General features: G+C 51.2%; 1 protein-coding gene across 2 annotated transcripts in view; it reads right to left on the bottom strand.

The window, feature by feature from the left end:
- Window positions 1-4,140: 4,140 nt before the first annotated feature.
- The window catches only part of ITGA11 (integrin subunit alpha 11), a 120,676-nt gene continuing 101,389 nt past the window's right edge, over window positions 4,141-23,427 (bottom strand). The window contains exons 18-30 of one of the 2 annotated variants that reach the window (XM_037833575.1): window positions 22,980-23,090; window positions 19,824-19,909; window positions 18,754-18,961; window positions 17,133-17,231; window positions 15,465-15,541; window positions 13,573-13,662; window positions 12,558-12,648; window positions 11,074-11,187; window positions 10,788-10,874; window positions 9,305-9,415; window positions 9,070-9,165; window positions 5,776-5,889; window positions 4,141-5,159 (exon numbers count right to left, since the gene is read on the bottom strand). In XM_037833575.1, the coding sequence (XP_037689503.1) occupies window positions 5,088-5,159; window positions 5,776-5,889; window positions 9,070-9,165; window positions 9,305-9,415; window positions 10,788-10,874; window positions 11,074-11,187; window positions 12,558-12,648; window positions 13,573-13,662; window positions 15,465-15,541; window positions 17,133-17,231; window positions 18,754-18,961; window positions 19,824-19,909; window positions 22,980-23,090 (1,356 nt within the window). In that variant the 3' untranslated portion in view covers window positions 4,141-5,087. Of the gene's footprint in view, window positions 5,160-5,220; window positions 5,890-9,069; window positions 9,166-9,304; window positions 9,416-10,787; window positions 10,875-11,073; window positions 11,188-12,557; window positions 12,649-13,572; window positions 13,663-15,464; window positions 15,542-17,132; window positions 17,232-18,753; window positions 18,962-19,823; window positions 19,910-22,979; window positions 23,091-23,427 lie in introns of those variants that run through there. The other variant, XM_037833574.1, reaches the window with a different exon arrangement.

Raw genomic sequence — 23,427 nt, 5'->3', positions numbered from 1 at the left:
GGTCTATTCAGATTTATTCTGTTTGGAGTACATTGTGATTCTTGGACATGTACATTTATGTCTTTCATAAGACTTGGGAAATTTTTGGCCATTATTTCCTCAAGTATTCTTTCTGCCCCTTTTCCCTTATCTTCTCCTTTTGGGACACCCATGACACACATATTTGTACATTTTGTGCCGTCATTAAGTTCCCTGAGACCGTGCTCAATTTTGTCCATTCTTTTCTCTGTACTTTTGTCTGTAAGATTGCAGATATCCTGTTCTCCAGTTTGCTGGTTCTTTCTCCTGTCTGTTCAAATCAGCTGTTGTATGCCTCTAGTGTATTTCTAATCTCTTCTATTGTGCCTTTCATTCCCATAAGTTGTTTTGTTTTTTTTTTTTTTTGCTTGCTTTCAAATTCTTCTTTATGTTCATACAGTGTCTTCTTAATGTCCTTTATCTCTTTTACCAAATTTTCCTTCATCTCCTTGAATTGATTTAGATTTGTTTGAACATCGATTAGTTGTTTCAAATCCTGTGTCTCATCTGAAGTTTTAATTTGTTTCTTTGACAGGTCCGTATCTTCCTGTTTCTTAGTATGACTTGTAATTTCTTGCTGGTATCTAGGCATCTGGTTTTCTTGATGAGTTTACTCTGGAGATCAGTTTCTCTTTCTTGCCTAGAGTTTTCTTGTTGATTGACTTTGTGCTAAAGCTCATCTGACACTTGGTTGAACTTACTCTAGATCTTTAGAATAGCTTGTATTTAACTGATCAGATATTTTTCAGCTCTTATTCATCTAATTCTTGCCCTTAGTAAATGGTATAATTTTTGAGATTGCAGTATTGGTGCAATTGTTTCACCCCCAGGAGAAAGCTTCCTTTCTCCTGTACTTCCTCCAAGAATGTTGATCTGTTCTGTTTGTTTTTTATTTGCCTCTCTATATTTTTAACACTCCTTTCATTTATCTCTAGCTGCTTTTACCTGGATAGATAACTCTGAGAGGACGGTTCCCCTGGAGAGGACTTTCCCAAGTCAGAACAGGTCCACAGACCCATAAAGGGGGTGTAGATTGGTTCCAAAGTGCCCTGGGGAGGAGACCTGGAAGGATGCCAATTTTCTCTTTGATGGTTCCCCAAAACTATGCTTTTCTAGCCTGCCCAGCAGGTGGCGATCTTCAGCCAACTGTTCCCTGCAGTCCTAAGGTGTTATTGTGCCTTTAATTTTCAACTGACTCCATCCCTGCCATGGGTATGGATGAGACAGGTAGCCAGCCACTTTTGGCCTGGGCAGGTTGAAACTGTTGCTCAGATATCAGACCCTGCCATCTGATTCTCTAATCAAAAGCTGAAAACTGCTCTGGGTTTCCTCTTCCCACCCCCACTCTCCCCGTTCTTGGGGAAGAGCTACACTTCAGCAGACTGTTCATTCGCCCCATGACAGCACTCTCTCAATTAGCTGTACCTCTGCACCTGCTGGGGTGGGGCTGAAACAGAGGCTGCTGGCTTTCTGTTCTGGGTGGGTTGAAACTATCTGTCTTCAGAGCTGGAACCCAGCAATCTGAATTTGCTAATCAAAAGCTGCAGTGGGTGCCTGGCTATGCTACCCCCTTTTTTGGGGGAAGAGCCACCCTTTAAAAAACTGTTCCTCACTGTCCAGAGAAGTTATTGTGTCTCTGAATCAACCCCACTTCCACTCCTGCCTGGGTGGGGTTGAAACAAAGGCTGCTGACTACTTTCTGTCCTGGGTGGGTTGAAACTTTTAGCTATCCTCAGAGCTGGAATCCAGCAATCCAAACTTGCTAATCAAAAACTGCAATAAGTACCCTGCCATGTCCCCTGCCCCCCACCCCCCATTCTTGGGAAAGGACGTTTATTTCTAGTCAGGGGGATGGGCACCAGCCTCCACAGTGTGGAGAGATCTACTCACAGATCTTCATTGCAGTTTATCAGTCTCTTCCTTCTGCTCTTTCCTGGATGGTGTACCATGTTCTTCTGGTCTCCAGAGCCCCCAAACATTTGTTTCAGACAGCTGCTGGCTGTTCACTAGCTGCCCTAGGACAAATTGAATCCTAGAACTGCTCCATATACTGCCATCTTTCACAGCATGCATTTTAATGTTGGTTTGAGGTTGTGCTTTGGGCTGTTTGCCTCTAAACGCCAAAATTTCTTCAGCTTCCTTCCCTGATGGAAGGAAACCCTGCCGTGGAGATTTGCTGTAATAGAAAGGTCTCCTAAGATCCAGGCTGGAATCTGGTTAACTTGGACAACATTCATGACAGCACAGTTCTCGATATGCATCACAGAAGTTAACCTGTGCATGCTGACCTTGTTTATTCATTTTCTAGCCTATATGCTCACCAGCTTGTTGAGCTCAACTCTCAGCACATTAGAATTACCTGGGGAACTTTAAAACAAAAATAATGTCCTGGCCCCATACCCAACCAATTAAACTGGGTGGGCACTCGCACGGGTATTTTTTAAAGCACTCCACCTAATTCACATTGAGAAGCAAATGCTCTAGCATGAGGCTTTGCTTCCTATTAAAATGCATTTTCTCTGTTTGCCTTGCCAGGCACACTTCAGAAAAATCTTGGACATTTATACTCAAGAGTAAATAAATTTGGGAAGGGAAAGTTGCTAAGAGAAAGGAAAGAAGGGAGAGACATTCCAAGGGCTGAAGGTCTTGAAGACAAAAGTCAATTTTTCCACCTTTTGACAATTTAAATGGTCTTGATGTAGGGGTGGTGGAGGACATGGAGGGAACTGAGAGGTCTTGGGGATAAAGGGTGCCTCTGACTGAGAGGTCAGAGGTTTCAACCTGGTAGCTCTAGGCTGCATCTGACCTGAAGACACATTTTGTTTGGCCTGCAGTGTGGTTGCACATGGCAGGTTATTTATTTATTTATTTTTTAATGTGAATGCCACCCTCTAAAAACCAGGTTTCACATAAAAAACATTCTCTCAGATTTTTGAGATCTGATGATGTGTGATGGAGGACTGGGTACTAAATTCAAACAATGCCTTTTTAAATGTAGGTTCATGGATTCTCATTTAGCTAGATTATCCCATTCACGAGGGTAATGCCTGAAATAAAGAAAAATGGTGTAAAAATCTTTCCTTCTGATTCTGCTCTTAGAAGTTAAAGTGGGTTTTGATACTCAGATTTTGATTTTAGGGTTTGAGGGGAAAAAAAAGTATCCATAAAGAGCTACTTTATATCAATTCTTTCTGTTCCTTTACTAAGCCCTTCTGAGGCTGGGTTAGGACAGTGTCTGGCTTGGAAGATAGCAGTCCTGCCTGCGTTTGGTTTTGATTTTGTTCTGGAACCTAGGGCTAGCCCCCAACTTCTCTGTTTCTGAGGGCCTCATGTATATGGGTATAGACCAAATAACTTCCAAGGTTCTACATCTGGCTTCTTGGGATTCTAAGAAGCCAACGGTACAAGAATAGAATGGAGACAACTTGGTTGAAGAGCAGCCTGTGTATAAAAGTGGTGAAAGGCAGAGCTGTAACTAAGTGGGGTGGAAGCTACAGTGAAACTTTGGGTTTTAACCATCCAAATTGGCCAGAGATGGAATGGGGCCCTTGGGAGGAGTAAATGCTCTACCACTGGATATGTGGAGCACAGGCAAGGCATCTACTTGGAGGGGATGCTGTAGGGAGCAAACGGTGGGCACATCCCTTCCCAACATTTACAGATGAGAAGGAAGCAGGGAGCCCCTCACCTGTCTCCTCTCCTTCAAGGGAAAGTGTGGCTGTCTGGGACATGCTCTGCTCACAGAACGGGTTGTCAGCACCTGGGTGTTTTTAAACACTTTTGTTTTATTTCTTAAATATATTTACGACAGTGAAGGTCGTACTATGCAACAGGGGGACAGATGTCTTTGATATGTCCCACTTTCATCTCTACCTCAAAACAAGGTTAAAGCATAAGTTACTCCGTTGGACACCAGGCATGCCTCCTGGTGGAACCACTTGTCCCACTGGTACCATTTGCCACCGAGGCTGCCCAGGTTCCAGGGGTCCCTGCATAGGGTTTATTCAGTGCATTCCAGGGAGGACCCCTCAACAGCGCGGCTGAGCCCCTCTCCCGTGCACCTATGGACGTATGGAGGAATGGGAGGCAGTGTGTGTGTGTGTAGGGGGTGATGCCGGAAGGGGAGGCTCCCCATCCTACCCCTGCTGCCCCAGCCCAGCAGCCAGGCCAGCGAGTCCTGGGCGGCTGCAGCGGGAGGCCTGGAAGAAGGAATGCAGAGGCCTGGGAATCGCATTATCCTTATGCTTCCTGTGAGGTACCTAGGAACAAAAGCAGCCAGAGGTGGGGTAGAGGTGGGGGTTGGGAAGGGGGCGGCAGAAGGGAGGGCGGGAGGCCGCTAGCAGCTAGCACGCTCGGGGTGTGTGTGGGTGGCGGTCAGTGTGAATGCATAGGTGGAGAGCAGTCTGCTTCCCTGATCTCGGGGTGGGCTCCCCTATGCTAGGTCCCACCTGCCTGTCCATCACAATCTCTGCATCCCAGAGTCTTCATCCCTTGCCAGCGGCTGTTGCCATCAAGCCCTTGGGCCTGGGTTCATTCAAGGGAATGGGGGTTGGGGGATGGGGTGGGCGTGACTCAGGAGCCATCGGGCAGCAAGGGGTGGGGCCGGGAGAGGAGGATGCAGAATTCAGATCCCGCCTCCTGCTGTCCCCTGGGGTCCATTTGGAACTGGAGGTGAGGAGTGTGTGGGGTAGGTTTGTATCTACAGTCTTCTTCCTTGGGTTTCTTCTGAGGACAGGAATGATTACAAATTCCTAGCACCATAACGGTTGGGGCAGCAAATGCCCCCCACAGAACCTGGGGGAGGCCGTGGGGTGGGGCTGGGGTGGTATCCCTTTAAATCCCTTGGGGTCTGTGATGGAGGTGGCATGGCGTTCCAGTAGGACAGTCCCTCTGAAGACCAGCTGGAGTTCCATTCCAGAGGGAGCAGGTGTGGTCTCTCAGGAGATGAGGTCAAGTGCAAAGCCAACTGGTGTCCTCTCCGCTCCAGCTCTGTGGGACCATGGGCCTGGGCCTGCACACTGCCTGGCCCGAGTCCTGGCCCCCATCAAGTCACAGCCTCCTCCAGAGCCTCACTCCAGCGCTTTGGGGTTTGGGTCCAGACTGGGCTCCCTCCTGCGCTTGGCATTTTTAAAGAAGCCGAGCTGTGGGGAAGCAAAGGGAGCCGGCTTGGGCAGACAGGGTGCACTAGACCTGCCTCCCTTCTCTACTCTAGCCCTCCCCAGGCTTCCTCCCCTCCAGGAGTGAATACTCCAGCCCACTGTCACCCCCAGCCCCAACATTCCCTGGGGACTGTAAAGTGGGCCACTTAATTGCTGAGGGGAGGCTGGAACAGAGCTAACAGAGCTCTGGGCAGGAAGCACGAGTCATGCTGGCTCCAGTCAACTCCCTTCTCTGGGCCTCTCACCTCATCTCTGATAGGAGGAGGTTGAGACCAGAGGTTCTTAACCTGTGGTTCAGAGACAGAGAAGGGCTTTGAGGGGTTCCTTGACAGACTGGCATTGTGCACTTGTGTGTACTTGCTTTTTTTTCTGATAAGGGGAACCCTAGCTATCAGGTTCCTACAGAAGGGTGGGAGCCACAGGTTGAGAGCCCTCCGCCGGCCCTCGCTAATCTGCCTGCTGTGGTCGGGGGTTGGATGCTGCGACTGCACAGGTTGGGGAGCAAGGCCGGGTGTGTGGGCATCTCCCAGGAAGGAGAGCATGGGAAGCGGCCAGAGAGCCCAGAGGCTGCTGCTCCCCCCACCCAGCAGGCCCTCACCTTCCATAATGCCAGGACCAGCAGGGCCAGGAGCAGGAGGCCCCCCAGTGTGCTGCCCACAATGATCCAGGTGGGGATCTGCGAATCTTCTTGCTTTGAGACCTCAAACGTGATCTGCAAGGGGAAGGGTGAAGCCAATGGGTTACTGTTCCTGGGCCGGGTGGAAGAGCAGGGGCCAACTGGTACCCAGTGGGAGAGCTGTGTTCCCACCTCAGGGAGATGCTGGGGGTATGGGTGGCTCGTGCTCAGAGCTCCCAGCCCCTGCACAGTGGACACTGAAATAAAGTGACCCTGCTGATCCGGCTCCTCCTTGAGACACTGCCTGTGGCCTCTGGGGCACCCCACTCTCCCTGGATTCTCACTGGCCACTTCTCTTGACACTTCCTCATCGTCTCCCTATCCTCTAAATGTTGGCATGTCCCAAGGCTCAGTCCTTGGACCTCTTCTCTGTGGTCACCCCCTGGGTGAACTCTGACTCCATTAGGCACAGCAGGCACGGTGTCTAGGGCCTACAAGACTTTTAGAGGCCCATGAAAATATTTCGGTTTTTTAGAATCAGAAGAAAAATGAATATAATCTGGCCTGGATTATATTCCTCTTTATACCAATGTAGTTGTAAAATATAATTTTTAATATTTTTTAATGAAAGAGCCCTTGAAGGCAAAAGTACCCAGGAAAGTCATCCCATGGCTCTGAGCTCGCCTGCTTAGTCCCACAACTTCGGCCATCTACATGCTTGTGACTCTCACATCTGTGTCTTTCACCTGGATTTTCCCCTGAATCCCTGATTCGTATCCAACTGTCTCCTTGGTCCGCCTGGCAACTTCAACAGGCCTCAAACCAAACTCCTGATTCCACTCTTCACCCCCAACCAGTTTCTTCCCTGCCCTTCCCATCAAAGCAAATAACTCAGGCCAGAAACCTTAGGTTCGTCACTGACTCTTACTTTCACACCCATATGGAACCCATCAGCAAAGCCTATTCACTTAAAAGGCCACTCCTCCCCACCTCCAGGGGATCTCCTTGGTCTGGGTGCCCTCACCTCATCTGGAGGCTGCAGTAGCCTCCTATCTGCCTCCCTGCTCTGCCTCACCCCCTGCGGCCTATTCTCCATGCAGCTGCCAGAGGGATCCTTTTAAACAGGAAGGATTCTTTGCTCTACTCATGCCCCAAAGTCTTCCCTTCTCACCTGAGTGAAAATGCAAGTCCTTGCCCTGGCCTGCAAGGTGCACTATCTGGCTTATCTTGCACACTTCATCCCCTCCTCTCTCCCTTGCTCTCTCTCCTCCAGCCCTCCAGCCACCTGGCCTCCAACCTGCCCCATTAATTCTTTGTATTTGCTGTTTCCCTCTGCCTGAAATGCTTTCCTTCCAGATATCTAAATGACTCACCGGCCTACACTCCTTATGGTCTCTGTCTGATGGTTTCTGTCTGTCTCTGATGCAGAGGACTTTTTCCAACCTCCCGGTATAAAATAACACCTCACGCCTCTGCACCCATACACGCCTGCATATTTTCCAGATAGCCCTTCTCACTACTTGACATGGTATATATTTATATTTATTGCCTCTCTCCCCATGTACAATATCCACCCCAGGAGAGCAGGGGCTTTGTCTGTTGTTCACCACTCTATTCTCAGTGCCTGGAACAGCGCCTGGAACAGAGTAGGCACTCAATAAATAGGTGTGAGTGACTGAATGAATGAACCGCCTGCAACAGCATGACGAGGTCCCGGTTCTATATGCTGTGACTCACTCTGCAACTCAAAGCAAGCCACTGCCCTCTCCACCCACTCCCCCCTTCTACCTTATCTCACAAGCCTCAGTTCCATATCTGAAAAAGTGTCGTGAGGAGTGAACAAGATAACATGTGGAGTGTCTGGTATGGTGCCTTGTACATAGCAAAGGCTCATCACATGGCAGATCCCTATATGTCTCCTCCTATCCCTGAACGCGGGGACATTGCTCTGCCTCCCCACTCCCCACATCTAGCACAGAGCCAAGCACAACAGGGGCTTAATTTTTGGGTTTCTGGATTTCTAAAAGAGAAGTGAGGCATCCAGAGAATATAAGAGGGATTTTTGGGGGACTGGGGACTAGAAGAATTCACCAAAAACACATGTACCAGTGAGAGGGGTGATTTGGGGTGGTGGTGCCTGGAACATACCTCCCCTCTCTTAGTGGTCTGGCAAATTCCAACCTATTTTTCAAAATTCACTTCGAATGCACCATCTCCAGACAGCTTTCCTTGGACTGACTTCCCCACAGCACCTGCACTCACACTCCAACTGCACCCACACTTTGTTGTCATTGTCCGTTGTTCACCTAATTCATCTCTGTATCTCCAGTGGGTCTGAGTTCTAGGAACAGCATCCAACAAATGCTGAATGAAGGAAGGAACGAATGGAAACTGCTCCTTGGACAGGTCCTGCCTGTGCTGGTTCTGGGCTTTTGCACCTGCTACCCCTCTGCCTGGGATACCCTCAGCCTGTTTGTGTTTGATACTTGTTTGATTGTTTTATTAAGGTCTGGCTCCCTGACCATGTCTATTTTGCTCCCTGGCATCTCTGGGGCATCTGCTACACGAATGCTCACTTTGAGCCCAGGCTGGTGTTTCTGAGACATGGCCAGTGGAGGGCAGCAGTGTCCCACTCCCGAGGCTAACGGTCTGTTTTCAGAAGCCTGGATTTTTCCTCAACACCCAACTTCTCATTTTTCAAGAGCACCTCCCAGAACCTCAGCCCCTTCCTGACCCCAATTCGAGCCAGCCTGATCCGTGACATTCTGTATTTACCCAATCACAAAAGTGTCCCAATACCGGACATCTCTCATGCTTTGGTCTTCAAATTCAGTTCACACCAGACTTCCAAAGCATATATGACTTGCATTTCATTAGATTTGAGGTGCGAATGGATGGGAGGAGGGGGTAGGGTGCCTATTCCAGGGGTTGGTGTCAGCCTGCCCAAGGACACTGCCTCACAGCTGGAGAAACAATCAATCGATTGATAATCAATTGTCATTCAATTGAAAGAAAATGAATAGCACTCCCTTCCCCCAGGAGGCCCAGAGGCAGACAGCTCTGGGAATGCCTACTTCCGGTCCCCTTCCCAGTTTAACCCCTGAAGGTCTATTAATCTGGCTTTCACAGTCTCTGTGCTTAGTGCTGGTGGGCCTAACTGCAGGAGTGTCTGCTGGTCTCTTTACCAGCAGGACTGCATGGGCAGAGGGCGCGGGAGGACTCTGGGGGACAGGGGCCGGCAGGGAAGGTCCTGGGCCCAAGACCCCCAGAACTCACCTGGCGGCTGGGATCCTCCTCGCGGAAGATGAAGGGACTGTGGAACTGCCTCTGCAAGGCTGCGCTGACCGTGATCTTCATAGACTTGTACTTGAGCTGTATGATCAGAGCCCTTGTCAGAAGCTGACCTGGAGGCCCCTCTTTCTGCCTCCACCCCAGGCAGCCCCAGGTGGGAGACTCCCCGATGCCCACCCCTGCCCCTTCTTCCTTCTAGCCTAGCCCAGGTCCTCCTTACTGCTTTTAGGGACCTCAACCAAAGGTTCCCCAGCAGGCGGAAACTGATTTCCTGGTTGGGAGCCAACTTCACGTTGCAGTTGATGGAGACTACATCGGAGTTGCTGTGATTCTGAAAGAGAAGAGGGGTGTTGGAAATGAGCAGCTGGGCTGTGGGGGAGCAGGGGGAGGCAGCCAGCCTGACTCAGCTGCACTGCTTGACCCAGGGGTTTCCTGCTGAGAAGGAGGTGAAGGGACAGAGGACAGGGGATGAGGGGAAAGGTTTGGGTGGGCGATGCGTGGGCTGGGGCTGCCAGGGGATGGCTGAAGGACAGGTTAAGGATAGGTATGGCCTAGTTCCATCTGAAGGGTGCATCATGACCAGCATAAGTTTGGTTCAACATTAGAAACTATAAATGTCAACACCACACAGACAGATTCAAAGCAAAATTTACATGGACCCAACAGATGCTTAAAAAGCATTTTAGGAAATTCAACCTCCATTCATAATAAAAAACTTACAAGGAATGTCCTGAATCTGAGTAAAGGATATTTACAAAATATCTACAGCATTATATTTAATAATGAAAAATTAAAAACTCTTCCTTTAAAATCAGGATCAAGGCGAGACCATCAACATTTCAATTTACCATTGTCCTGGAGGGCCTAGCCAGAGGACATTTTATTATGGGGATTGAAAGGAAAAACTAAAACTGTTATTTACAACTGAAATCTTAATAGACAACCCAAACAAATCTTCATACAAATGGACTTTAACAGGCTGAAGCTGTTTGTGTTGCTGTCTTGCTGCCCACCCCTACTTCACTCAACCCCAAATCTTCAGTAAAGCCCACTGCACCCAAAAAATGCTTTGCGTGAGTCACTTGTTTGGGGAAATAAAACTGAAACAGCTAAATCTTTAGTCTGGGTAAGGAAGAATAAAAGCATCTCAGAAATTGGTATTTGGAGGCAGAGTGACCAAGAGAACATATCCTGGAAACTGGCAGATGCCTTGGGGAGGGCTTTGGAATTTCTGACTGTCCTCCAGCTCCAGGGCCATGGAGGCCCCAGGTGACGAAGTCAGTGTCTCCAACACAAGCCATGTGTGGTCTGGCCTCCGCAGTGTTGCGCTGTCTGGCTGCTTCTCCTTCTCTCTGCTAATCCATATCCTCCCAGCCCTTGTAGGCCCAGGTGAATGTCCCCTGTCCCTGTCCTTTTTTGCCTAAGGCTGTCTGTTCTTCCTGTCGGCCTCTGGCACTTATCACAGGCTTGTCACGTGGCTTCAGAAGCACTCTGTGTCTGTCTCCCCCACCTCCTGCAATGTGGTGGGCTTACTAAGGGCAGGAAGTGTCTTTTCCACATTCTCTTTCCTCTTGGTTTGAGGCTGGGTCCATATAGCTGCTCAATAAGAGATTATCGACAAACTATTAGAATCAGAGAAATAGCCCTTGATTACTTGAGTACTCCCCCCGCCCACTATGGCCCTTTGCAAGGGGGATACGCACCAGCTGTGGGGCACGACTCATGTCTTCCTCTGTTGGGGCATGCCGATACTCAGTGCTGTTCCCCCAGACATTACAGGATGTGTTCACCTGCACAAAGGACACACACGGCCCCACAAACAGCTCTGGCAGGCTCAGCATCCCAGAGAAGTTCCTCTGTTCCCCTTTCCAGAGAAAGTCCCCCGCCTGGAGGAGGGAGCTGTGGTCTGGGGACTTGGGGACATACCTAAGGCTATGTCATTCTCCTTCTGGTCCCCTCCCCTAAGCGAGCTCCATGAGACCTCAGTACCTGGTCGGTGAGGAAGTCCCTCAGCAGCAGCAGGCGGTTGCCACCCCTGGTAGCAATGGGGATGGTGATCTTCATCATCACCCCATGGATGGGGAACAAGCCCAAATTTTGGATCTGTGGCCAGAGAGGGGGAGGTGTCAGTGCACACAGCAGCAGTTGAGGGGGATGAAGATTGAGGTCCACATGAGTCGCCCAGCCTTCTAGGGGTAGCCAACCCTCACCCCCTGCTCCCAGGTCTGTGTGCACTCTGGGGGCAGGAAACAGGACCTATTCAAGGCCCCTGGAGTTTTCACTGCGGAAGCTCTGCCAAATTGGGATGGGGGCTGCATGGATGAAAGTGTGGGGCTACTGGAGGCTGAAAACAAGTTGGCAGGGGGCCATGATGCTGGAAAGCAAGAGTTGCTTCCATTTTCAACTATTCTTGGTTGTGGGGGATTTTGTTGCCTGGCACTGGCGGTCACTCTGGATAGAGGCCAGGGGTGGAGATGGTGACAGCAATTAATTATTAATCATTAATGAATGAAGGATATAAACAGTGAGTGTGTGATAGCTCACATCCTAGCCACGGCACATTCTATGGCAAAGCAAGATTGGCTACAGACAGGGCTTTAGAATCAGAAAAACCAGCACTATAACCCTGGGGCTGCTACCACTTATGAGCAGTGTGATCTTCAGTGGGTTACTAAACCTCTCTTGGTCAAGTTATCCAGCATGCATGAGGCCCAGTTTTTACATATTTGTCTGCATCCAGCTCTCACACAGGTGAGGGAGAAACTGATAAACTCACAGTTCAGGGGTGGGGAAGAGCTTGGGCCCACTGTGGCAAACTGTTTTACCTGCCTCCTAATTCTCATTCTCCTCCTTCCTTAGTGACAGAACCCAAGCTGAAAGCCACTTTTCCCAGCCTCCCTTACAGCTAAATCACAGTGGTTTAGCCAACGAGAGGTAACTGGAAGTGTTGTAACTTCCAGGGAGGTTTCTTAATAGGGAGTGGGCTTATGCTCTTCTCGCCTTTCTTCTTCCTGCTGCTCGGAATGAGGATGTGATGGCTGGAACAGCAGCCATCTTGAGCTGTGAGGCTGCTAATCACATGCTGAGGAATGGTGGAACAGAAAGACAGAAGGAGACCCAATCCTGGATGATTTTGTGAAGCTGCAAACTCTGGACTTCCTTTGTGGGAGAGAAGAAATACTGGTGTGTCTGCACCACTTTTTTTTTTTTTAATGTTTAAAAAATTGTGTGCAGCCAAACCTAATCTCACTGATATGGCCATCCAGTCCAATCCCCTAATTTTCCATATGAGGACTAAGAGGCCTGGTGGGGAATGACTGGCCTAAAGTCACAGTGAGAAGGTAGCAGTGTTGAGGGTAAACCCCTGGTACTAGAAATAATTCCAGATTCCTTTCCTCCCAAATGGGGGGGTGGAGTGGGGGAATCTTCAGCTTCTGTTCCTCACCATCTACCTGGCTCCCCTCCAGACTTACCTTGAAGGCACAGTTGAAGGGAGGCCCAATGCCATCATATCTCTCCAGCGAGCTGTTGGGCTTGACCTCATAGTGGCTCAGGCTGCTGCTCCTGCGGGGACAGAAGACAGGGTCAACGTGAGCTCAGTCAAAGTTAGGGGGATGAATGAATGAACAAAAGAATGGTTGGGCATGTGCTTGCCTCCCCCAGACCAGAAAAATAGGTTTCATGTTTGTTCACTGATTGGTTGCCTGGAGTGTTGTGTTGGCAAGGATTCTGGCTTTGTTAGGTTTAGCAGGAGTAGATGCTGAGATCAGTTAGCAATGCCTGCTTTGCGTGTGTGGAGGGGTGGGGCATGAGTCTAAAGAGCCAATTATTTGCCATCCCTGCCCTGCTGTCCTGCCCAGGGATGTGGCCTCTTTTGAGCATGAACTGGCCCACTGTGCACTGCAGAAGATTCCAGTCTCTAGTGCTGGCCATGGGAGAGCCTGAGCTTGCTTTTGTGTGTATTTGCCATGTCTTGACTTCTTCATCTATCTGGGAGCTCTCAGAGGACAGGGGCTGTTTCCCCTATTGGACTTGGGGACCAGTAACATACCAAGGCGGGGTAGAAGGTGGGAGCAGTCTGCCTTGTGCAAGGAGTATTTTATCACTGATGTTGTTTAGAATTGCTGGTGCAAGGTGACAATAAAAAGCAGATTGAGTTTAGTGGGTTTTGGTTCTGTTTGTAAATTCTCTACAGATAAGGTGCCCATTTATTGCTTGTGTCTGGGGTGGATAACTCCCTCTGTCCCCCTTTCCACCCCTTTGCCACAGCTGGGAGGTCCCCAGGGACCAGGCCTGTGTCTCCTCCTCCCTCTAGGTGACCCCCCCTCCCCATCATGGGGTGAAAGACTGCAGCTCTCTTACCCCTCAGGGGCACAATGGGGTTCTATCTCATGGTCCTCCAGTGCAGGGGCCCTGGGACCTCGCACCCTATTAAGGCCCACCAGCAGCTGCCTCCATCGTAGCTCCCCCTCCCTCCCCCTGGCCCACCTGGTAAAGAGGACGTCAGCCTCATATTTGAGGTGGAAACGCAGAAGGGCCGTGTTGTCTTCCTTGGTGCTCTCCTGCTCGTCACTGTCACTGCAAGGAGAGCCAGGCAGCAGCAGTCAGGCAGGAGCCAGCCCGCGCTCTACCCAGCTCAGCCAGTGTAGCCCAGCCGGCTCACTGCAGCAGGGGGGAGTCTAAGTCAGACAGAAGGAAGAACAGCCTGGCTTATCTAGGGCTGACAAGCACCAGAGCAGGCCACTGGGGGAGCCTGAGGTGTCTCCTTAGGAGAGGAAGGGCTGTACTTTCTGAGGCAGGGGAATGGATGACATCAGCTTTCCTTGCCCCTTTTATAGGTGCAGTGCATTGGGGCCAGGTCGGGTTAGGGAAAGACTGGACTGCATTTGGGAGGACTGAGCCCCGCTTGGCCATGAGCTGCCTGTGTGGCCTCCTTTCTGAGCTTCCTCATCTGTTAAATGGGACGATCCTATGCTGCTGGATTTTAAGGGGTTGGTAGGGAGAGAATGCCCATGGGAAAAGCCTGTCTGCTCCCCTCAAGTGAGGGCAAGGCAATTAGGAATCCACAGGACAGTAGTTTGTTTGTCCCTGTACTGTGAAGGAAAGTCACTCCTTAGCTGACTGGAGGGGCAGCTCCTACTGGGATGGCTGAGATCACTTTGCTATGTGGAGAGGCCTCAGAGGCATTTCGAGAGAATTCTGTCAAATGTACTGTCCTTTATATCCAAGCACCATGAACCAACAGGACAAATAACTTTAGACATAAAAATATGATTTCTGCTAATTACACACACTATGTTTTATTCCCTTTGGAAGCATTACCCCAGGATAGGTGTTGTGTTAGAAAAGGGATACCCAGTGTACACAGATACCCCAAGCCCCCCCACCCCACACCTAATTCACAAACACCCACCCCCCACACACACGTGCCAAAGACACTGCCATGCAAGCGCTTTGGTTTTCCCGTGAGAATGTGACTGTGGTGTGTGTGTGTCACGCATGCATGTGAGGGCGTGCGTTGCGTGCATGTGTGTGTGTTGCAATGTTGGTGTTCAGTTTGCCTGGTGTATCTATTTCTCAGTGTGGGGAATCCTCAGGATTTGGCTGCGTATGAGGCTCCAGAGTAGCCAGAATCCCTCCTTCCCTCCCTCCCCATGTAGAGGTAAATCCATGAAAAAGAGGTGTGTTTACTAGTGCCCTGGGGTAATTCATGGTGTTGGCTTATAGCAACTCACCTCAGGAAGGCCTGGGAGACAGACAGACAGAACTACACAGAGTAAGCAAAGGTCTCTTGAAAATGGAAAAACTTCCAAAGGGAGAGAGGTGAACAGGAAAGAGTGCTGGGCAAGAAGTAGGACAACTAGTGTTCAGCTCCCAGTTGTACCTCTTGCATGGCGTGTGCCACTGGGAAATTCACTTAACCTCTTTGAGCCTCACTTTTTTTATCTGTACCTGGTGTATGGGTTGGGGAATAACCTGTGCCTTGCATATCTTAAGGGGCTGCTGGAAGGACTGACTGAGCCATTATATGTGCAGGGCTTTTTAACTGTAGTTTTTTAAAAAATGAGAACTGCTATATAATTTGCCATCTAAAGGTAGGCGGTGACATTATTATTTACATCCAAGCTGCCCAAGATTGAAGAATAGTGATGCATAGCAGGTAAAACAGGTTGGTCCACATTTGCTGACTGAGGTAAAACAGGTTGGTCCACATTTGCTGACTGACCAAGGGGCCCTCCCAGGTTTGAGCATTGAAGGCCAGGGCTTGGTGGTGGGAGGGGCAGTTCCCAGTGGCAGGACTGAGACAGCAGGACAGCAGGACAGCAGGACAGCAGGACAGCAGGGCCCAGGAAGGGGAAGGAGTGGGGCGGGGCCCTGACCTGCCCGAGGCGAGCTTGATCTCCAGGTGGTGTAGGAAGATGGATTTGCTGAATTCAAAATCTAGACGGAAAGCCACCTGCAAGGAAGAAGTGACCTGAGCAGGGGCAGCTGGGAACCCCCTGCCTGCGCATTGCCTGGATCAGGCCTGCCCCCCTCCCCTGCCCCCATCCCCCCAAATGGATTGGGGGAAGGGAGGACCAGGTGCTGGAGAAAGCGAGCTGAGGCTGGGGGCTGCTGAGGGGGGCTCAACCAAAGAAAACAGCTCCTGCGGTGGGGTTTCTGGGCTGCAGGGCCAAACTCTCTCCCCCTTCCTCCTCCTTTTTGCTTTTAACAAAGGCAACTAGAAGGTGGCAAGTCCAACCTCAGACCCTTTCTGTAGGATTCTGGGGGGAAGGGGGAGCTTGATGATAGGAAGGGGAGATGGGCATCACCTTGGACCTCAGGATGTGGGGGCCAGAAGTGAGTGGTAAAACCCCCTTCATCCACCCTCTTGTTCCTGTGAGCATGTGTGTGTGTGTGGGAAGGGGGTGCAGGGTGGGGGAAATGAGGACTGGAAAAGGGTGAAGGCTGCCCCAGGCCATTCCACAGGCTACATAAGGCACCTGCCGCCTTGCCCAGCAGCCCTCCCACCACACTGCTGACCTGGGCCCTGACCTTCCCCTGCCCTTGGCCCAGGAAGAGGGCCTGGGGGTCCCCTGACTGTGGCTCTGCAACATCTGACTCTCCTTGCCTCCTCCCCGCCCCACCTGGGGGCATTATTTGGGCTTTGGAAGAGCCCCTATTGCTGTCTCCAGGTCCAGCCTTCAAGTTGAGGTTTCCAAGGAGCTCTCAGTGGCCCCCTTCTCCCAGGGAGTGGCTGTGGATGGGCAGCCTGTGGTCTGCTCTGCTTCCCCCAGGTCTACACTTCAAAGCAGAAGCTTTGAAATTTGTTGACGCCTCACCCCCAAAACCACAGCCTTGACTTCTTTCCCACTGGTGGTGGGGGGGTGCTCTTTTACAAGGAGTTTCATGCCTCCCCCCATTTCCTCCCCTTCCCCAGCCATGCAGGTCCGGCTCCCGGGAGCACACTGCCCTGATCTTGCCTGGCTCCTGCCTCAAGCTCCTGCCAGTTTGGTTCCTCCTTTGCAAGCAGCTTGGCCTCAATTAGGTCTTCTGCTTCCGAACCTTCAGTAGTTGCCCGAGGGTGATGACCACACACTCCCTGCAATCCAGAGTCTACCCCGTTGCCTGGTTAATTTGCCTTTCTCTCTACACAAGTGCTTCTGTGCAGGTGGTAGCACTTGGGGGCAAATATTAAATTTTCTCCCCACCCTTCCCCATAACAACATGATGACAAGGAGGCTGGAAATCTGAAATACTTGTTAGGATAAAGGACAGTGCAATTGGCCAAGAAGTGGGAGAAGAGTGGGGGACAGGAGTGGTGGGGATTCCCCCTGAGGCAAAGGGGCCCTGGGTACTCTGCTGCGGTGGGCTGCCAGCTCTGGGGATGGCTGCCTGGTCAGGTCATTTGAATGTCATTTATGGGTCAAAAACTAATACATGGAAAATGCGCTCCAGGCATCTCATCTTTCTCTGGTGCATCCCTTTGTTCAGTTCCATTCCTCTTCCCTTCCTGTACCTCCCAGTATCCACCCTGCTCCCTCCCCCATAATGCCCCCAGCTTCAACCTTGGCCTTGGCACGGAAGAAGGGGTAGCTGACGTTGCAGACTTTCTTGTGGAGTCTCCTCTCCTCGTTCACACACTCGATGCTGCCATCCGAGTCGTCCTGGGGGTGGGTAGAAGGCATCAAGGACAGCATTTTGGCAGGACCTGAGACCTGGTCTGGAGCCCATCCCCCCACCCAGTGCGGGGCTGGGGGACACCCTTAGAGGTCTTTGGGTTGTGGAGAGAATGGGCAGGTGCTTATGTATTTGCTTTGTCATTCCTGTTGTATATCAACCCCAAATGCAGTACTTATCATACTATTTATAGGTGGGGACACTGAGGCCCAGAGAAGGGAAGTAACTGTCCAAGTTCAGACTGCTGGAAAGTGGTGCAGAGCTGGGATATGAATGCAGAATGCAAAGCCTGTGGTTTTTCCACCTAAAGGAGAAGGAAGCGACTCTCCGTTCTCTGGCTATTTTGCCTCCCTCTGGCTTCTTGGACCTTTGATTGCACATCTTTCCATCAGACTAGAAAGGATCCTTTGGGTTTTGAAGTAAGGTTCTGGGGTCTTGCATGCCTTTGCAACCCAGAAAAACAGGAAGCAGGCTGACCTTCTAGTGGGGGCCTGTGGAGGGGTTTACTGAGGCTCTACCCCCAAGCCCCACACTCCCTCATGGCAGTCACCAACCCTAGCTGCCCTGGAACAGAGAATGATGCTCCCTGAGCCTCCCAGCACAGCCCCACTCTGTGATCTCTATGGGTGGGGCTCTGGGCTGGGATGCTCCAGGTTCCAGTTCTGCTTTGGACCCAACCTGCTGTGTGATTCTGGGAAGGCCTCTCTCCTTCTCTGGGCCTCAGTTTAAGGTTCCTCTGGCCCTAGGATTCCACCATCCTGTTCACTGCCCCATAGCAATGGGAAACCCAGGCAGGCTTCTCCTCCAGTGGCACAGTTGCAGGCCCAGCTACTACTGCCTTATGAGGTTACAGGCCAAGCCCTTTGCACAGTGCATGGCTGGCCGACTGTAAGCCGGCAGTACAAGGGCGGTGCCCAATAAGAGCAGGAGCTTATCGGCAGAGAGGGAGGACATCCCAGGCAGAGCACCATGGCGTAGGGCTTCCGTGTGAAAAAGCAGGGTGTGCTGGGAAACAGAGATGGCCCCTGGGCCTAGGGTGTGGGGGTGTGAGGGGGAGGTGAGAAGTGGCAGGTGGTAGGTGTCAAAGCATGGAGGGGCCTTGAATGCCACAATAAGGAATTTGGAATTTATTGTGAAAGCAATTGGGAATCATCAGAAGTGTTAAAGCAGGGAGTAAACAGTTCCAATTCCTATTAGAAGGACCTTTCTCAGAAAACCTGGGGCCAAGCAGACAGAATGCTATTCCTCCCCAGATTCCACAAAGTACTCGGATGCTCCGACAGCTGTGGCTCTGGCCCTGGCTGCGCCTTGAAATCACGTGGGGAGATTTAAAAACAGACTGATGCCAGCAGCCCCCAGACCAAATCAATAAGAATCCCCAGGGGAGATTCTGGGCAAAGATGTCAGCTCCAGGGCGATTCTAACCCACAGCCAGAGCCCTGCCCTGGCCCTTCGTTCCGTGCCTCCGTCCTTCCCCTCCACAGCCCGGGCACGTAGCTGAGCTCTCACCTTCTGGATCAAGCTGGCAAACTGCAGGTTTGCTGACTGTGAGATGTTCAGGACTGTGCTGTAGGCGTTCTCGCCCCTGTTCTCCAGCGAGGCCTCCACCGCCACCCTGCGGCGCGTGCTCTCGATGATGAACACTGTGGTGTCGAAGGACAGCGTGTAGGCGGAGCAGCCCTGTGCCGGCCTCCTCAGCACCCGCTGGCAGTACTCCCTGTGGGAAAGAGACCACCAGGGGTCAGGCAGACAGGCTGTGGCAACCCCCGGGTTAGCGCTGATACATGGGCCTGGGAAGAGCTTTCTCATCAAGACTACGTTCTACACCAAGGGTCCCTGGTCTCCTGACCACACAGTTTGCACCTTCCTCGGAACCCAGAGCTCACCGTCGTTTATCACCTCCCCACTCATCAGGTTTCCCTTTTGCCCTTGGCTGCCAGGAAGCACAGAGCTAAATGTAGAGACATTAGCCCAAAGGCTTGGAATATTCACTTCTTCATCATTGTACAAGGTTTGGATGTGCTATTTCTATTTATTACATATGTGATGGGATTTATGTCTTTCATAAATCAACTCAAAGTTGGATAAAAATTGAGCACAAATTATTTGAAAATGTATAAATTTAAGACACGGCATTGCTCATTGTTGCCCTTGTATGCTAGTGTGTTTCCTCCAGGGGATTGTGGGCAACGTGCTCAATCTCTGCATGGCGCTGAGCCCAGGACTTGAGCCAATGGCCCTTAGAGATCCCCTGGTCTGGGGGGTTGGAGGACAGGCACGCAGCACTCTGGGCTCCCCTCCTTCATCTTTGATCTGCTTTGTATGGTGGGCTCCCAAGAAAGGATTCATTTTCTAAACAGAGTTTGAGGAGGTTGCGTTAGACTCGTGATTTTTCATTTTACAGAGGTGGTGAGTGAAGGTCGGCGAGGGAAGGGACTTGCCAGAGGTCACACAAGAGGCAGGGCCTGGGCCAGAACCCACACCCCCCATGAGGAGGATGTGAGGGAGACAATCCAGGGGCCCAGAGACATGGTAGGGAGGGGCAGCAGTGAGGCCGGGCCAGGGAGGGGCCAACTCACATAGCAGTGGGCAGGTCACTTCGGGCGTCCAGCACGAGGTCCGGGACACAATGCTCATCCTCATTGCATCCATTCCAGAAGGGCACCTGGGCCAGAAGAGCCAGGTATGGGCGGCTGGGTGGGGACCCATGGTCTCCAGCCCCTGACTGCCGGGACCATCCCTGACCCCCCAGCACGCCGGCTCCTCTCTCCACCCCTCTAGGCACCGGCTCTTGTCGCTTCTGCCCTTCCCTGGATACACATTGCTTCTTCTCATGGTTTTGCATAGACACTCCCTTCTCTAAAACAAGGCCCAAAACTCAACTCCTCCTGGGTCCCTTTCAGTTCTTAACTGAGCTGGTATCACAGAACACCCTTCTTAGCTGGCAGAGTGGTTCCTGGCCATGTTTATCGATCATCTACTGGGGTGGATATAGGTTGGGAAGATGCAGTTCCTGCCCTCAGCTCATGGGGAAGATGGGTGTGTGAACAAATGATTGTAGTGTGAGCCGTTCACGGAGTAGGAATACATACGAAGAACAGAAGGGGCATAGGGAGGAAACGGTTATTTTGGCTTATAGGTGATCAGAGACGGCTCAAAATGTTCTGAAGGGGGACTGAGCTAGCGGGATGGACTGGGGGAGAGGTCGGCCCACGGGAAAGGAGGACCCTGTGCAAAGGTGCGGAGGCAGGAAGTATTCCTGTAATAAGAGACACAAAGGGTAGAGGAGGCGGAGAGATGGGCAGGGGCCAGTGCTTGCAGGGCCTTGAGGTCTTGGAGAGGGGGACGGAGTCGCTGAACGCTTGAGGCAGGGGGGTGCCCTGCTAGAAGCACATCGAAGGCTCCCTCTGCTGTGGGAGGATGGACTGGAGGCTGCTGCCACACCCAGGGGGCAAACGACATGATGGTGTGCAGGGGCGAGAACGGTTTGGGGACCTCAGAGTCAGGGCTAAGGGAAAAAGGGGGTCCTTTTTTAGGTGTTTGGAAGGATGGTACTGCCATTCACTTACAAATGGAGGCGGGGAATCGGTGTTACAAAGCCCTCACCTATCTTAAACGTATTACCTTTTCTCAGCGTCTCTGTTGGAGAGCGCAGAGCTCTCGCTCAGACCACGTGCTCTTATTTTATATACGTTTCTATCGAGCACGCCCCTCAGCTCCCCCATTGCACAGAGGATTTGCATCTAGAAGCAGACACACTGCAACCACAGCCAGAAGGGCAGCTGACAGCAAAGAAGACTGCAAAGCCATGTGCAGTGCGGCGAAGTGGAGGATTCAGTGATGGACGTGTTTCTAGACACCTAGACAGCCCTTGAGGGCCTCACTGTGACGCTCATCCTGATGAGTTCAGGACTCCAGCAAACGATCCCCCTCCAGCAGAGTGGTGAAGAAGTTTGAGAACTATATAATAACCTTCAGAAAAATTTCTACCCAATTCGTTAAGAGTAGTAATTGCATCTGTTACCCTCAATTATATGGAATGGCTCATTCGCCAAGAGGCCAGATATAATGATATAAGAACAGTGAGTGATGGGAAGAATGTTTCTAATTTGCTGGGGGCTGGAAATCCAGATTAGCAAGATTTTTAGACATTTAGCTGCTATTCAAAGCCCTCGATAATATGCCCCCAGCCTCTCTTTTCAACCTTGTTTCTCACCTTTTCTTTACAAGTAACTTTACTCTGCTCCCCACTTCCATGCCTTGATTACACTATCATCTCTCCTGGAATAAAAGCTCATCTTCCCCTTCTCTGCAAGTCCCAAACCTGTCTATCCTTTAGGTCTAGCCAAAAGCCACCTCCTCCAGGAAGTCCCCCCTTCCCTCTCCCATCTGGCTGGTTGATTACACTTCCTCTCATCCTAGGCAGCCCCCTCCTCAGTGACCATTATCACCAGCCTGCATTGGTATCATCAGGGCCAGGGCTTCACTCCCGTGAGTGAAGGGATTGGAGGGCAGGGATTACTCTTCATGGTAATCTGCATCCTGGGCTTTAAAATGCTCATAAGAGTGAATACCATGCACTCATTTGTTTGCTCTAGTGGCTTTATAATTTTTGTGATGAGAAAAATATTCATGACTTAGTGCAACCAATTTCTCCCTCTTCCAGTTCACTGCAAAAGATTCTAGATTTTCAGCCCAGTTTCTTCCCCTCTCTTGAACTGTATTTTAAGACAGCCTCCCTTAGGCTCTTGTGACCCAGAATCAGGAGCAAGGGGAAGGTAGAAAGGACAAGGGCTGGGTGGGGAGCTGGGAGGTGTGGGCAGAAGGATGTCTAAGGATCTGTGAGGGCTGATGGGCCTGACTGGGAGAAGAGAGGGGATTTTAAGGAGCCTTGTTGTCGACTCTCTAGTCCCTTCACAGTATTCGAGACATACAAATAAAGAAAGTGAGTAATTCTGAAATTGTTGCCTCGACTTCATAGTGTTCACAGGGACACTGCTCAGAGACTGGACCTCACAGGCCACGGTTTTAAGAATATTGGGGTATGCTGTGAAGTTGTTTTCTAAATTTTGCCTGCTCTCCCAGCACAGCTCAGACTTAATTGACAACTATCTGACATTTTCTTTGAATGGGATTTATATGGAGTTGTACATGCAAGGAGCGGCTGAGTGTTAGACACCAGAAAATTCTGGAGCTCCTAGAGCCAGGGATTAGAAAATGTGGTTGAGGAGTGGGGCCACAGCCTGTGATAAGGCTAAAAACTCTTACTTTTGGAATACTTGGTGGGCTGGGGAATTGTCTGTTTATCAGCTAGTCATTCAACAAGCAGACAAACCAGGCTCTAGGTCTGGCCTGGATTCTAAGTGCTTGAATCGTCCTCTCTGGCCTCCAGCCTCCTCATCCATGGATGAGGGAGATGGGTGGTTGTGATTGGTGGTCCCTCCTGGAGCTGTGTATTTCTCCAGCATCCACTCAGAGTTCACCCTACGGGAATGTGGGGAACCTCAAACAGGAGAAGACCTGGTCCTTGCCCCAAGAAACTGTTCTGCTAACACCCAGCATGGGGCACAAGGGGAGGAAGGAAGGTGCTGCGTTTGCTGGGACAGGGGGAGGAGAGAGGTGTGTCTGGGGAGGACCTCCCTGAACTCTCCACACTCCGGGTCTGGAGTTCGGGGAGGAGGCAGGGTGGGGACACGCTGTGTGCTGAGTTTCGGGCTCTGCATGCCAGGTTGTACCGAGACTCTGAGGGAGGTGGGCCAGCCGTCATCCAGCACAGGGCCGTGGTTGGGGTCCTCCAGGCAATACTCCACTGAGAAGGTCACTGGCTTCACGTAGTCAGCGGTGTCCTGTGTGGGAGGGGATGCGGGCAGGAGTGAGATGGGCAACATCGGTTTCTGGCCAGGATCCCTCACACTGAGCTAGAACTGCCACCCCCCTAAGAGGCAGCTGCCCTCCTGGCCTAAGGACAAGTTGAGGATAGAGTAGCTCTGGTCCATGGGAGGATGGAGGTTCCTGGGCAGGGGGAGGGCCCATAGTTGAAAAGAGTGTACCACATGGAAAGGGGTCCCTGGTTCAGCTTATGCCAACCCAGCTGCCTGGGTCCTTCACCGAGCTCCTGAGCATCCCTCAAGGCCCGGCTCCCATAGCCTCAGTGCTGCAGCCTCCGTGAAGTCAGGGAGTGCC

The sequence above is a fragment of the Choloepus didactylus genome, chromosome 4, assembly GCF_015220235.1.
Source record: "Choloepus didactylus isolate mChoDid1 chromosome 4, mChoDid1.pri, whole genome shotgun sequence".
Lineage (NCBI taxonomy): Eukaryota > Metazoa > Chordata > Mammalia > Pilosa > Megalonychidae > Choloepus > Choloepus didactylus.
The sequence above is the reverse complement of the archived record's forward strand: the minus strand, read 5'-3'. Positions and strand labels throughout refer to the sequence as shown.